The 13292-nt window shown below is 35.6% G+C and overlaps 1 protein-coding gene across 1 annotated transcript in view; it reads left to right on the forward strand.

The window, feature by feature from the left end:
* The window catches only part of IQCH (IQ motif containing H), a 64819-nt gene that overhangs the window by 5174 nt on the left and 46353 nt on the right, over nt 1–13292 (forward strand). Inside the window, exons 5-8 of the mRNA XM_032194525.1 lie at nt 1413–1535; nt 11026–11137; nt 11755–11883; nt 12838–13052. Of these exons, the coding sequence (XP_032050416.1) occupies nt 1413–1535; nt 11026–11137; nt 11755–11883; nt 12838–13052 (579 nt within the window). The remainder of the gene's footprint in view (nt 1–1412; nt 1536–11025; nt 11138–11754; nt 11884–12837; nt 13053–13292) is intronic.

A 13292-nucleotide genomic window follows, 5' to 3' on the forward strand; every position in this document is an offset into this window, starting at 1 on the left:
GTGCAGCCATGTGGGTAAAAGAGTAATTGGCTTGGATAATAACTTTTGTTCTTACAAACCCAAATCTAAATGAGCGTCTCATTGATACATCTGCTTGTAATTACTATCAAAAGAAGGGAATATATTGTGCAGATAAATAAATTTAACCAGTTTTAGTGCTCTCACAAAGTAATACAATTGCTTAATAGTTCAAATATACCTCTAACAATTCTTATACTTTTTATGGACTATTTTATTTGTCAAAAAACATAATTATCATAAATTCCTTTTTATGTTTACACAATGGAAATATCAGCAGAGTGCTCTCATCTATAAATATGGTTAGTTGGATCTCACATGGTAAGAGGGGTTTTTGTATTCCCATACACATGCAGTGGGAAATAAGCACATAAAGTGCCAGGCCCCTAGCTCCTCTGAATTGCCATAGCTCTGTGGACTTGTCTGGCAATCCGTTAGTTCCTGCCATCTGAGGATTCCTCCCTCTTTGGCACTGAGTTGTAAAAAAAAAAACACAAACAAACAACCCTGTTGAGTGCAGAGACTGGTTAGCAATGAAAGCATTGGGAGAAATTACTACAACAGATACAGAGCCAGGTGTAAATTAAAGCACATGCATGATGAACTGAAATGTTTTCACCTTAAGATACTTTTATGATAGAAAAAGCCGCCTCTGGCTTCTATACAATAAGTGCTTTAGATTCGAACTGTGTGTTGCGTATGTCTGAGTCCGCATTTATGGTTAGACACGTACTTTACATGCTCTTGACTAGTTCACAAAATAGTTTTATAAAGCAGAGACGCAAATTACGTTAAAAAGCTGATCTGAGACTTACCTGAGACAATATTCAGGAAAAATAAATAAATAATAAGTAAAACGATAGCACCATAATCAAAATATTTTTATATGAACAGCTATATTTATAAAATGTGGCTGTATTAACTCTTTCCAGTAGGATAAGTTGTACTAATATTTGTAATAATGAGTTGGGATTTCTTTAAATATTGTTTGTTTTGTCCATGTTTCTTAATTTGTATGTATTGAAACGTTTTATAGCAAAGGTAAATCGAATCAACAAACGGCCTACGTTAATCGAATTAGTCAAGCTTGATTGTCCTTTCCACTTAAAATTTAACTCAAAGACATGCAAATCTGGAACTTTCAGTACTTATAGTGAAGTTAATTGAACAAATTTTGGTAGAAGCATGCATAGGAATGCTAATTTTATGCCTTGCTAAGTCATTTGTCTAATCAAAAACACTTTTTCATTGTTTGCCCAGTTCTGTGTGGACAGTGAGATAACATGATTTTTTAATCATCCTATTGCAAATTTCTGGACATGTTAGTCAATTCCTGTTTATAAATACTTCTGGCTTAGTGCAATTATTTTAAGACTGTGCATGTTATGTTTCAGCACCAGCTGGAAATGGATATGAAAATTATGCTTGACCCAGAGAACACCAACAAGAAAGCTGTTTTAAAACCACAGAACTATGAGATCAGGCTGCCACTTATAACTAAGAAAAGACCTGTTCCTGTGAGTAACTTTTATGTATTATGGGTTTATATATATATTGACCGTTCATTATTACAGTTAATACATGTCAGACCTAAGTAATAAAAAAAAAATATGTATTGTAAGTGAAAGTGCCTCATAATTTTCAATTTTTTGATATTCCTATGTAACAATCAAAACATTCTAAGTGACAAAGGGAAATCAAACATGGAATGTAACAGGTTTAGGTAGCAAGAGCCCAGTACAGCAAAAGTAAGCATACATGGGAATGTGCATGGTGAGTAATCTCAGTAAAATCAGGGTCTGAAGATAAATTGGAACTTGTGGAGTTCAGAACGTGACACAAAGATCAAGGAAGACGTAAAAGGGGTTTTGTTGATAAGAATGGGCTTTCAGTTGTTTGTTCTGTGGCTGTTTCTTTAAGAGACATGAATGCCTTCAATTTTCAAATGTCAATAGGATTGTTATGAATGAGTGAAAAATGCTTGTATGTTGCTTTGATGCTGTTTTTAATTGACTTTTTTTTAAAGAAGCAATCCTTCCATAGGGCTATCACACCAGAAATCAGTGTCACTGCAGCAGATAAATAGGGGTTATACTAAATGAGAATCAGAATCCTAGACTGAATGCATGAATTTAGGTGTTGTTTGCATCTTATTTTTCTGATGAGGGTTAGGAGAGAATGTCCTATTCTGCTTCTTATTCCCATACCTGGAGGACTTGCTTTGGAATGTGAGGGACAGATTTAGATCCTTCCTTTGCATGTGGAGATCTTTCAATATCTTATAGATCCCAATCATATTTGCTGTCCAGCTACAAGGTATTCTGAATCACAGCTTTCCTTTTACCCTGGTCAAGATGTTTCCCTTAGTACAAAACAATTATCTAGAAAAGCTGAGGCTGAGCACTTCTCACAACACGCTAGTAGGAGAATCCTGGCCAGCGCCCCTGATATCGCTCTTCTCTCTGGCCTTAGAATGTTTAAGCTGTGTAACATTAAGTTTTGATTCTTCCAAATTTCTGTTCTGCAGAACTGCTGCTCCTCTTAAACAAACATGAGGATGATTTTCTTTAAAGTATGCTTTAAAAAAAAAAAAAAAAAAAGCCACAGACATCCACAAAAATCAGTTATGTTCACAAATTCAGCGCAGCACTGTCTACATGAAAGAATATGCCGAATAGTCTCACACAAGGACGCTCTTCTAGAATGTAATGTTTGTAATAGAAGTATTATGCAGCGAGCCCATTGCCGTAAGATTCTAGGGTGTTTGGTTTTAAACAACACAAACAGAATCTGTGAATGGCACAGTTGTAAGCTGCCACTTATAAAAAATGATTTTTGAAAGCTGTTGCCCAGACTAAGAGGTGATTTGTCTAACCCTGTGATATAGAGTTAATTAGAAAAAAGCATCATGGCTAATAGCTTTTTAGAGCCACTCTAAAACACTCGCAGAGAGGAATATTATACTACTGCAGAGAGCCATGTGTTTTACCACTCTCACTGAAATGTATACTGATCAGAGAAAACTTCTTAATGTTGACTTAAATTACTAACATTTAATGTAAATTAGTCAAGCTCTCTGATACATATTTACAGTTGCTTAGAAACTGTTTATGACAGGGAGATTGGCTGAAAAAACAAGTAGGTATTTTCCGTCTGTAATTTATTCTGCTGTTTTACTGAAGTAGACACTAAAAAAGTTCTTGAATTTCATGGCACAATCTGTGTTTTGAAATGTTCTGTCTTCACTGGGGGGGAGGGGAATTCTGCAGTTGGATTTGCAAAATCCACTACCAAGATTGTGAATGAAGGCATTTCTGTTAAATGCAATGTATACAAGCACTCAGTGAAATGATAGTTATAGATTGCCAAGAGTAGCTAAAATAAATTAGTGTGTAGTTGCAGGTCTAAAATTATATGGTCTTTCATTTTGGAAGAATAAACAGCAATTAAGTACCTATAAGAAGAATTAGGTTAGCTACTACCTACCCTGCTTTTTCTAATCTGCCATTAGAGGGCAATATTTGTACATACACACACACGGGCGGACCTATGCATATAGCCATGTACATGCCCTACATATGTACCTAAATTCAAAGATTATGCCCCCAAAAAAATCAGTGGCAGAAAGTGACAGGAATGAAAAACCAATCACTCGATTAACTGCATTCAGTTTTTTCTAAGAGTTGTCAGTATCCCAGTTTTCAAGGAGACCTGAGTATTTTAAAATGTGGTTAGGTTAAAAACAAACTGGTTTTGATCTAACCAGTTAGGTCAAGCACAAAGTTCACAGACTTTTTCCTATCCTGCCATTTTAGCAGCTTTAAAAATTATTTTCATTTTCTTAGTAAAGATCTCATTTTTTCATGAAAATGTTCTTTTCTTGCTCTTTTGGTGTTTACCGATGCTGAATTTTAAGACAGAAACTAAAGGAAATTAATTATGTGGTTACTATTGCCCTTTTGTACTTTTTTGGTTTGATAAGCACTAATGTTTCATCCTCTGTAACATTCCGTAGTTACCTTAAAATAAGAAATGTAATTCTGTTTGAAACACCATTGGCAGACTGGGCATGGCTTTATTTTGTAGACTGTGTCTGGATAATAAATGAAAAATGATGAGTAGATAATTATTAAATATGTACACTTCCCATGGAGGATCTAGCAAAACAAATAGTGATCTGAATTGCAGCAAAAATAATTCTGACTAACTGCTGCAATGTAGAAAAGATTCACAGCTATACCTTTCATTTTCATAGGACTGCTGTTCTTTTATAGAATTATTCTGGCACTTCTTGGTCCCTGTTTTCATATAAATATATATTATACTGTAAACTTAGGAACCTTTTAATTTATTCATGAGTTAGAATTTAATACGGTGATGATTTCTAGCCTTTATGAGTTGCATCTTATACAGTGTGGATTTAACGGTGATGGCAGTGATTCTGTTTTGTTGGTGGTTTTTTTTTTTAGCTAAGTTATTTGAGTGCAATCACTCTAATCACGTCCTCAGTTATTTGTTCTTTATTTGGAATTTGCATCGTACTAATCACTAATGCTTATCACTGGGAGTCTATTCATTTCCAAAATTATAAAGGAAGGCGGAGCAGGGCAATTCTTTTCATTTCAAATGATTAGAAGAAGCTGTAGAAGAAAATCAGGTGTTTTGGTCCTCAAAATTTGATTGTTTTAAACCTATGCATATGGCTATAATTACAGTCAAAGCATAAGTTGGCATTGGTAGCAGAATGAGACCTAAACAAATCAGTGTTACACCACAATAATTCAAAATAAGCTTGTTGCATTTGTATTATGGTATGTAATCAGAACAAGCAGCACAGTGGATTAATAAAATCTTCTCATCAGTAAAAATAAAAAGGAAATAATTGGTGAGATGGAGTTAACTTAACAGATGACTAAAGTCAGCATCCTTTCAACCTAGAAATGGGAACGTGAAGGTCACCCCCATCTGAGATGACAAACGTTGAACGTTTTGTTGGTAAACAAATTAATCTTTTGAAAGGTCACCATTTGTTTTAAGTTTTTATCCAGTTCTTGTCATCTGGAATTGGAGATTGACTGTCATTTTGCTAGGTAGGGGTGCAGCCAAAGCTGCTGAAGCTGCTTCCGTACATATCAGCATTCCTTGACAAAACTCAGTGCCTGATTGTGATGCTATGGGCTGCTGGTTTACAGCTGTCTCCGGACAAGAATGGAGGCCCACCCCTGAATTCCAATAAGATGGTCCTGCATATTCTGCCTCGTGTAAGCTGGCCCTTTGCCCGCAAGTAAAATGTATTGTAGTTCAAGCCAGCAATTATCTTCCTTACTTCCTTCTGTGCTGCTTCTGTTCCCTTTTTCAAAAACAGATGTGGGATTCACCAAAGTTCTCCATCTATTCTCTCTTGCACCTGCTATGGCAGAGTTTTGATGGAGGTAAATTTCTGGGAGAGCTAGCAGCAGGTTATGAAGGAGCAAAGCTTGATTTTTCCAATTACATGGAAAATTGACAATTCAGAGCCATCTCTGGTTAGTTTAAGAACTTAAAGTAGGTAAGAATAATGTGTAAGACCTGTTGTTAAAGATGCCTAGCTGCTGCATATTGAAGGTTATATGTTGGGCTTTCCATTGAAATTGGAGTTTATTCCATTTAGATAAACAAAATGTGACAGAAATATTTATGACTGTCTCGGTATTAGATCTCAGGGAACCTGTATTAATCACTAGGTAGATAAAATGCTGGACTGTGTAAATTAGAATGAATAAGACAAACTTGCATTTTCTACATAATTTTCCTACTTGGAAATCTTGAATAAAAAGACAACCAGTTTTAAAAATGGTTCCTATTTTAAATTTCATAGAGACTGTTACAAATTTTGACTCATCCGACTGTAAAATAGTTCCACTCACACTGATGAGAATTTGTCCTTTACTTACATTGGGTATTTCTGCACTGAATTCCATATGCTGGTTCTTAGTCTCGGAGGACCAAAATTAGGTCATTGGAAACCAGTATCAAACACTTTATTTATTTACTATTTATTGCTAAGATTACTTGGCTTGATTATCAGAATGAGATTCCTTTTCAGAACAGAAACTGATAGATGATGGAAATGTCAGTGAAGCTGTTCTGTGCTTTGCTTTGCTGCTTACTGTATAGATCAACACCAAAGCAAACACATCAGTTTAGACTACAGAATGTAATTAAATCCTACAGGAATCTCATCTAGAAAAAAAACAAAGCTGACCTGATCTTGTGTGGTTAGTAGACTCAAGACTAGACTTGATGTCCAACAAAGATCCCTTCTAACCAATATTTCTATTCATTGTATGATTGAGGACAAATTGTATGATTGAGGATAAAGTGCAAGTCGCTTAGCACCTCTGTCTTAATTTCACTTGAATTTTTTGCAGTCTGAATTGATTTTCTTCCATTTCTAAAAACCTGAACCTTGCTATCCTTATCCTGCTTCATCTTTGGGATAGTTTGATCTTGTTTCTCTAGTGCTTTTTGTCTGAGGAACATGCAGTTTGACAGACGTCCGGTTTCCACTAGAGGTGCCTTCTACAAACTCTTACCTGCCAGTTTTCTGAACATACGGAAAACTGACCTTAGTTCTATTGATTTTATTTGACTATGCTTCATCCTTCTCTTTGTGGGGATTACAAACATCAAATTTCAGCAAGATCTTCCTAATCAAAAATATGAAGGTAAATGGCAATTTGGAGCAGATAATCATGAAATGATAGATTGCTGCTGTATACCTTTTCCACCATTGCTATCAAGCTGTGTGGTTTTCTGATAAGAAAATCTGATTTATCTAATCTTCTGGGTTGATAAACCATAGTTCTGACACTATCCTTTCTCTGTATTTAATACCAGCCTATATTCTTTTCTAGGGGAAAAAAAAATAAATATATATATATATAAGTGTATTTTTAAAATCACTTGTTCTAGTTAAATATTGCTGTCTAGGTAAAAAGAAAACAAATAGGGAACTAATCAGAAAATCCCCATGGTGTTACAACAAGTACCCTATTTAAAATGAAGCAAAAAGAAAAAAATCAAGTGGGAGAGGTTTATCCACAGGAGAAAAACACTTTAGAAAGGGTAATAGAATTGTTTTTTCTCATGTCCCAGGTTAATTACACTCAGAAGTGCTTGAAATGAAAAAATAGTTTTTCAGCACACTCCAAGCATATTATACAGAGTAAGCCTTACTCTGCACTACAGATGAAGTGCTCCCTTCCAGCCCTATAAAACTGTACTTTAAAAGTACCCATGATGAACGAGCAGGCTTTGTGCTGACTTCAGACAAATATACTTGCTGAATTATAATCTTCATAACAATCTTCACTAGAAGGCGTTATTTGTGCAGGAAGATATCTGTGACTCCATTCACCTCGTAGCAGTCAGGGTACATTGCAGCTCTTCTGAGCATGGGTTCTGCCAGACAGAAAGCAGGTGAGGTGTCTACAGGTTAGGGTTACAGAAGGTGTGATCCTTTGTTTCATGCTGGTTTGAGGCTGTCTGTGCTGAAAACATAAAAGCTCTAGTTCTAGGAGCTGCCAGTTCTGGAATATGTGGTGTTACATCCACTATTTGTTGTGTTTATACCATGAAAGCTTAAGTGTGAATAAAGGTTTTAAGATGTGCTGACCTAAGTAGACATAAATCCATTGAAAACCCTTTAAAAAGATAAAATCTTATAAAGATCTTTTTTGTCACTGAATAATAGTAATAAAAGTATATAATATGCTAAAAGTAAACATTTTTCTTGCATTACTTACTAGTATTTTAAGCTATCTTTATTTTGAGTTGCCTTAATTTTAATGAAAATAACTGATGGTGGAAAGTGATTTGCCAAATTTTGCTTTGGTATCTCACTGAAGTCTTTAAGAGGGCAGATAATGCAGCAAATAGGATGCTGAAAGAACATAAAAGAAAGGTGTAAAGCTTGTGTGGGATTTTCTTAGCTAACAGCTCTGGGTGAGCTCCATACTTCCACTGTGTTGCCTGTTTCATGTAATTTCGTGTATCATAGTGGCACTGTGCAGTGTAAAGCAGAGTTGAAATTGCATTTCAGTTGCATGTGTCCTTTTTTGAAGTTGACACCTACCATGGAGTTTATAAAAAAGAAGAATTAAATATCTACAGTAAAAAAATAAAAACTTCTAGGCTGCCTTTGAACTCATACACTCTACCTGAATTGCTTTTCTATGTTGCTTATAACACGTGTATGAACACAAATAAAATACATAGTGCTGTTTATCGTAACAAAACTCCTGGGTTTTAAACTAGGATAAAACTGACCAATGGTAAAATCAGTGCTGCTTTCCTGATACAATAGCAATAGCCTGAAAAAAGTAGTCACTGATTAATTAAATTTTGTTCATTTTATGTATTTTTGTTTCCCCCACAAACTGCTTGAGCTGAGAGTCAGTATAAAAGTGTGGTTTATTATTTCCTTTTCTCAGTATCAAGCCACTTATATGCTGGCTGGTATAAAGTTAATCTTGGTTATATGCTTATTGCTATTTTCTTGGAACATGAGGACATGAAGATTCATACAGCTAGATCCCTTAAAGCATAATGCTTCATAATGGCCGTAACTGAAATGAGTGCCTATGATTTCTCTGAAAGATTCTCTATTATGAGAAAGCCTACGTATTTCCTAGCTCCCTAATGTCTCTTGTGGACAGTGTTATTACACAAATTGGAAGGAAAAATTATAATAGTTTATTTTGATCTATCTCATTTCCCTGTTAGACTTATGAACAGTCCTTTAGAATTTCCTATCCCTTTCTGTAAACTCAATGGCTGATGTTATTTACTAATTGCGACACACTAGTCCTCAAAGGATCCCAATCACATCCTGGATCCTAGTGTACTGAAAGATACACATAAGCATGATAATCAGTTATTAAAAGCTAGTATTTTAAACAATGTAGTCCTGATGTGTTCTATGAAAGAAGTAAGTATTTTCATTTTGCAGATCTATCAGTATTTTGTAGCTTTCAGATCTTATGTACTTAATGTTATTTTAAGGTAGTTTATCATTCATAATGAAATGATTTTTTTTTAAAAGTAGATTAAAAAAATGTCCAGCACATGTTATTAGGTTGTCTTCCATATAGCTCATCAGTAGGGTTCAAACCTTTTTACCCAATATAAGAATTTCTAATCATTAGACTAATAGAGTAACTCATAGCAGATCATCACCCACGAAAGCATGGGGCATTTTCTATTGGGCCTCACAGTTATTTAACAGCTAAAGATGAGACTGGGAACTTGATGTCCACTCCAAATTGTGAGGGAGAGGCATCTTGCTGTGTACAAACCATTCTGTTTTCCCTGTCTTAGTGTGCTCCAGTTCTTCCTTCTTACATTTTATCTTGCACTAGTTTCTCTGTTCCTTATAAAGCATATCCTAATCTTAGGTGCTTGACTCTCTGTCCCCATCCAAACCCTTTAATCCTAACCTATGTCAAGCTCTTTGTCCAGCCTGTCTCAATGTTCTTAGCCGCATTATTGCCAGATCTCTTACCTTGTCCAATCTACCTGTTGGCTTTCCTGGTTCCTAAAAGATCTAATACGTGCCTCCACTACATTTATTGTTCCTCAGATTAATAATTATTTACGCCCATGTGCTGGCACTTTCATACCCTTTTCATTCAATTTTAGTCAATTGCTTGTGTTGTTGGGACACAGCATGAAAGTTACTGGAGAACCTGTACAGCTGCACTTGCAAAGGAAGCTCTGAGCATCATACATTAGAGCACGCCTACTCATTGGGTAATATAGCTGCTAAAACTAATAAAACTTTACTTAGATTTCCAAACATCCATCAACAGAGTAAGGTTTTGAGTAAGGTTAAATTTTCCCTTCGCTTCATCAAAACACTTGCATTTAAGGTGAATCTTTCATGTTTCCCTATGTTTATCTTTGTCTTATGTTTCTAGCATGAGCCAGGCAAGAGAAAATAGTATCATCTTCTGCTGGTAGTGGTTCACTATCTTCAAGTGAGAGATCTCAGTGATGTTACTTGCTGTGAAGTTGCATGTGCTGCGATGCTTTAAACCTGCTGAAGAGCTGGCGCTCTGTTTCTTTAGGAGTTGAGTACAACTCACATTCCACATGGAATAGTATGTATATTCGTAGGCAGAAAGAAACTGAAGATACCATATTGGAGAAAGGAAAAAGTGGGATGATAATGTAGAGATTTTGTATTTAAAATATGTAAGTGTAAGGTAGCAATATGTTCTTTTCCCTGCACAGTGCTCTGTTTGTGTGCTAGTGATCATAACAATAAGAGACGTGATATCACTATCCCAAAGTGATATGTGTCACTGCTTGAATCCCTGGCACTTAGAACCAGCAGGTTCCATTTTTTTCTGGCAAGCACAGGTTAATTGGGGAAGTAAGGGAGCTTTAATCCCCACATTAGCACAGCTAGTGTGGCACATGCTTCCGTATCACATTATCAAGCTGTGTTGTTCCCTGCTGTAGTTAAAGAAAACTTCAGAAGTCTGAGATACTTTTTGATCCCTGATTTCTGAATAGTTTCACATACTTTAATTCCTTTAGTATTCTTCCCCGTAAAAATTTATTTCCATATTTTAAGGAACTTCCTTTTCTTTCTGGTGCCTTGCCTGTGTATGCATTTTATATATGCGAAGACTGTTCTATCAAGAAGCACTATGTTTACAATGTACTCATTAAAATTAAGCAAACTCCTTGTGATCTCTTTAGGAACTAGTACACTGATTTTTGCATAGAAGAAATCACAAGGCATCAATTTAATTTAATTTAATTAACTTTGTTTTAAATTAATAAAGTAACAACAGTAGAAAGTACTGTAGCATGTTCACGAGTAGTAAAAGCTGTGCATGTTCTGTTACATTATTAAATCTTATTCATAGTGGAAATTACATTATTACCTGAGTAGAAAAGTGTCCTTTGCAAATCCAGGATTTCTCTGTGTTAAAATAAGATTCTGTCTCTTCCTAGATGTGTAGTCATAAGACAGTGAAAAGTCACGCAGCTAGCAACCTTTGGGTTTTGCCTGCCTCTCACCACATGGATTCTACCTTACCCCTGTTAGATGAAGATATAAAGAAAGGTGAGTCACAGAAGCCTGGCTGGGTATTGTTGCCAGGCATCAGATGTAAGCTACATAATCAGTGTTGTTGCTCTTTGTAGCAGATACCTGGTAATCAAATTTTCCGTCACCTCAAAACTTTTAAGAATTGTCTTCTCAAACATTGCAAAGGGTAGAGATCACTTCAGACTACTTCGTGTGGTAGCTAACCGTAGGAGATAGCATGCTATTTTCAGCATCATCCTTCCTGATTAAGTCATATTGTAATTCACAGAGTTTAGTTGTTACTGGAAAGAAGAATTGTGTATGATGGAAGATTCTTGTGTGACCAAATAAAATGATCAAGATAGAATCATGATTAATCTCTGGTTATTAATCATTCAGTTTTAATTAGTCCTGCACTTGGGCTATTTTAGCAATCGGTCCATAGTCATAATTACATTGTTTACGTAATTACAAAGATTATCTTCCTTGAGTGTCCTCATTAAAAAAAAAATATACCTGCTGCTTTTCTAGTTCGGATTTGGAATTGAAAGAACTTTGGACTACCTTTGTTTAATTCTTTCATTATTGTTACTATTTTTTTCTTTCATTACTGGAATGTATATGAATTGTTCATTAATGTCATATTCTCATAGGTATTCTGAGCCTAACTGAACAACGGCTTATCCCTCCAGCAGCAAAGATAACTCTCCAGACACCTCCTGTTGTATCCAAAGCAGCTCCTCTCCATGAGTTTCACAGGCAGCACAAGAAGTCAACTGTAGGTGAGTACAAATGATTGATAACAACCATGAGTTGTATCTCCAACTTCACTTTCAGTCCCTTGTTTTGTCTCTCAGGGAAGTGGCTGTCTATAAAGTACTCAGTAAAATTCTTAAAAATACTTAGTGCATAAAAATGCACATGAGCATCCTGTGTCTTGCAATTGAATAGGAATCATATTTCTTAATCCCTGTGAGGATTTGGTCACTGCTCATTTCTGAAAATTCTTAGAGGTTCCTACCTGCATGTTTCAGATTCTAAGTGTCTGAATCTAATATCTGACCATCAGAGTTATAGTAAAGTCAATGATACTGCAAGTGATGGTAGACATGACTTATAACATCTGATCAAGCCTCTGTTTTGCCAGTGTGATGAGATGAATGGCTCTTCATAAATGAATGTACTCTGGGTAACAGGGTTCTGATCTACTACAAAGAATGTTCAAAACTGTTATCACTACAGCTGCTTGTGGCATGTGACAAACATACCATCAATGCGAAAAGGAGCATGAGCAAAATGAGGAGTGGGCGTAGTAGCAAATTGAAATATAAATTTCAAAGTTTTCCTAATGAAACGTAGTAGTTGGAAAACTAAAAAAATATATGGAATAACATGGAGTATAAATGATAATATTTTGGTGTTATTATGCTGTATATTACTACTAGCTGGCATGTTATGAGCTTTAGAACATTATAAATTAAAGCTGTGATACATTTTTCCTTAACATAATTTCAGTCTTCATAATAGTAACCCATTACAGCTTGGTTAGGCTTAAGGTCAATCAGTGACATTTCTACATGGGTTTTGGTGATATGTCCTGAAAATTGTAACCTGCTTAACATGAGAGCAAACTGGAACATGCCAGTGCCTACTAGTATATGGTGGAATATCACTGTGATGCTGTTGTTGCACTCGTTTAGCAATGAAACTTGTATTTATTTATTTGTTTGGTACAGGAGAAATTAGTACTAGGGCGGACCCTGAAAATACAGACACCTTCACCTTTCCAAACTCAAAGGAAACAATTGATGGCCCAGATTCCTCTAGCCAAGGTAATACAGCACGACCTCTATCCAGCAGCTCCATGGTTTCAGCAAGAAAATCAAAGCCAGTGTGGACATATCCAGCTCAACAGCTGAAGTCTGAGTTGCAGACTCCCTTTCAGACACAGGTATTTAGATGGTGAGGATAATGAAAGTTTCATCCATGTTTTTAATACTGTCTTCAGCAGAGTTGTTTTAGGAACTGACTGTGAATTAATGAATTGGTACAGGAGGGTTTGAACCAAAGCCAGTAAATAGCAAATGTTGAAGTAAGTCAGAAATACTTCCTATATTGCCATTTTCTACTTTCTCAAATGTATCTACTTTTTCACTGAAATTTAGAAAATCCATCTAGAAAGGATCTTATG

This window comes from Aythya fuligula, chromosome 11 (genome assembly GCF_009819795.1).
Source record: "Aythya fuligula isolate bAytFul2 chromosome 11, bAytFul2.pri, whole genome shotgun sequence".
Lineage (NCBI taxonomy): Eukaryota > Metazoa > Chordata > Aves > Anseriformes > Anatidae > Aythya > Aythya fuligula.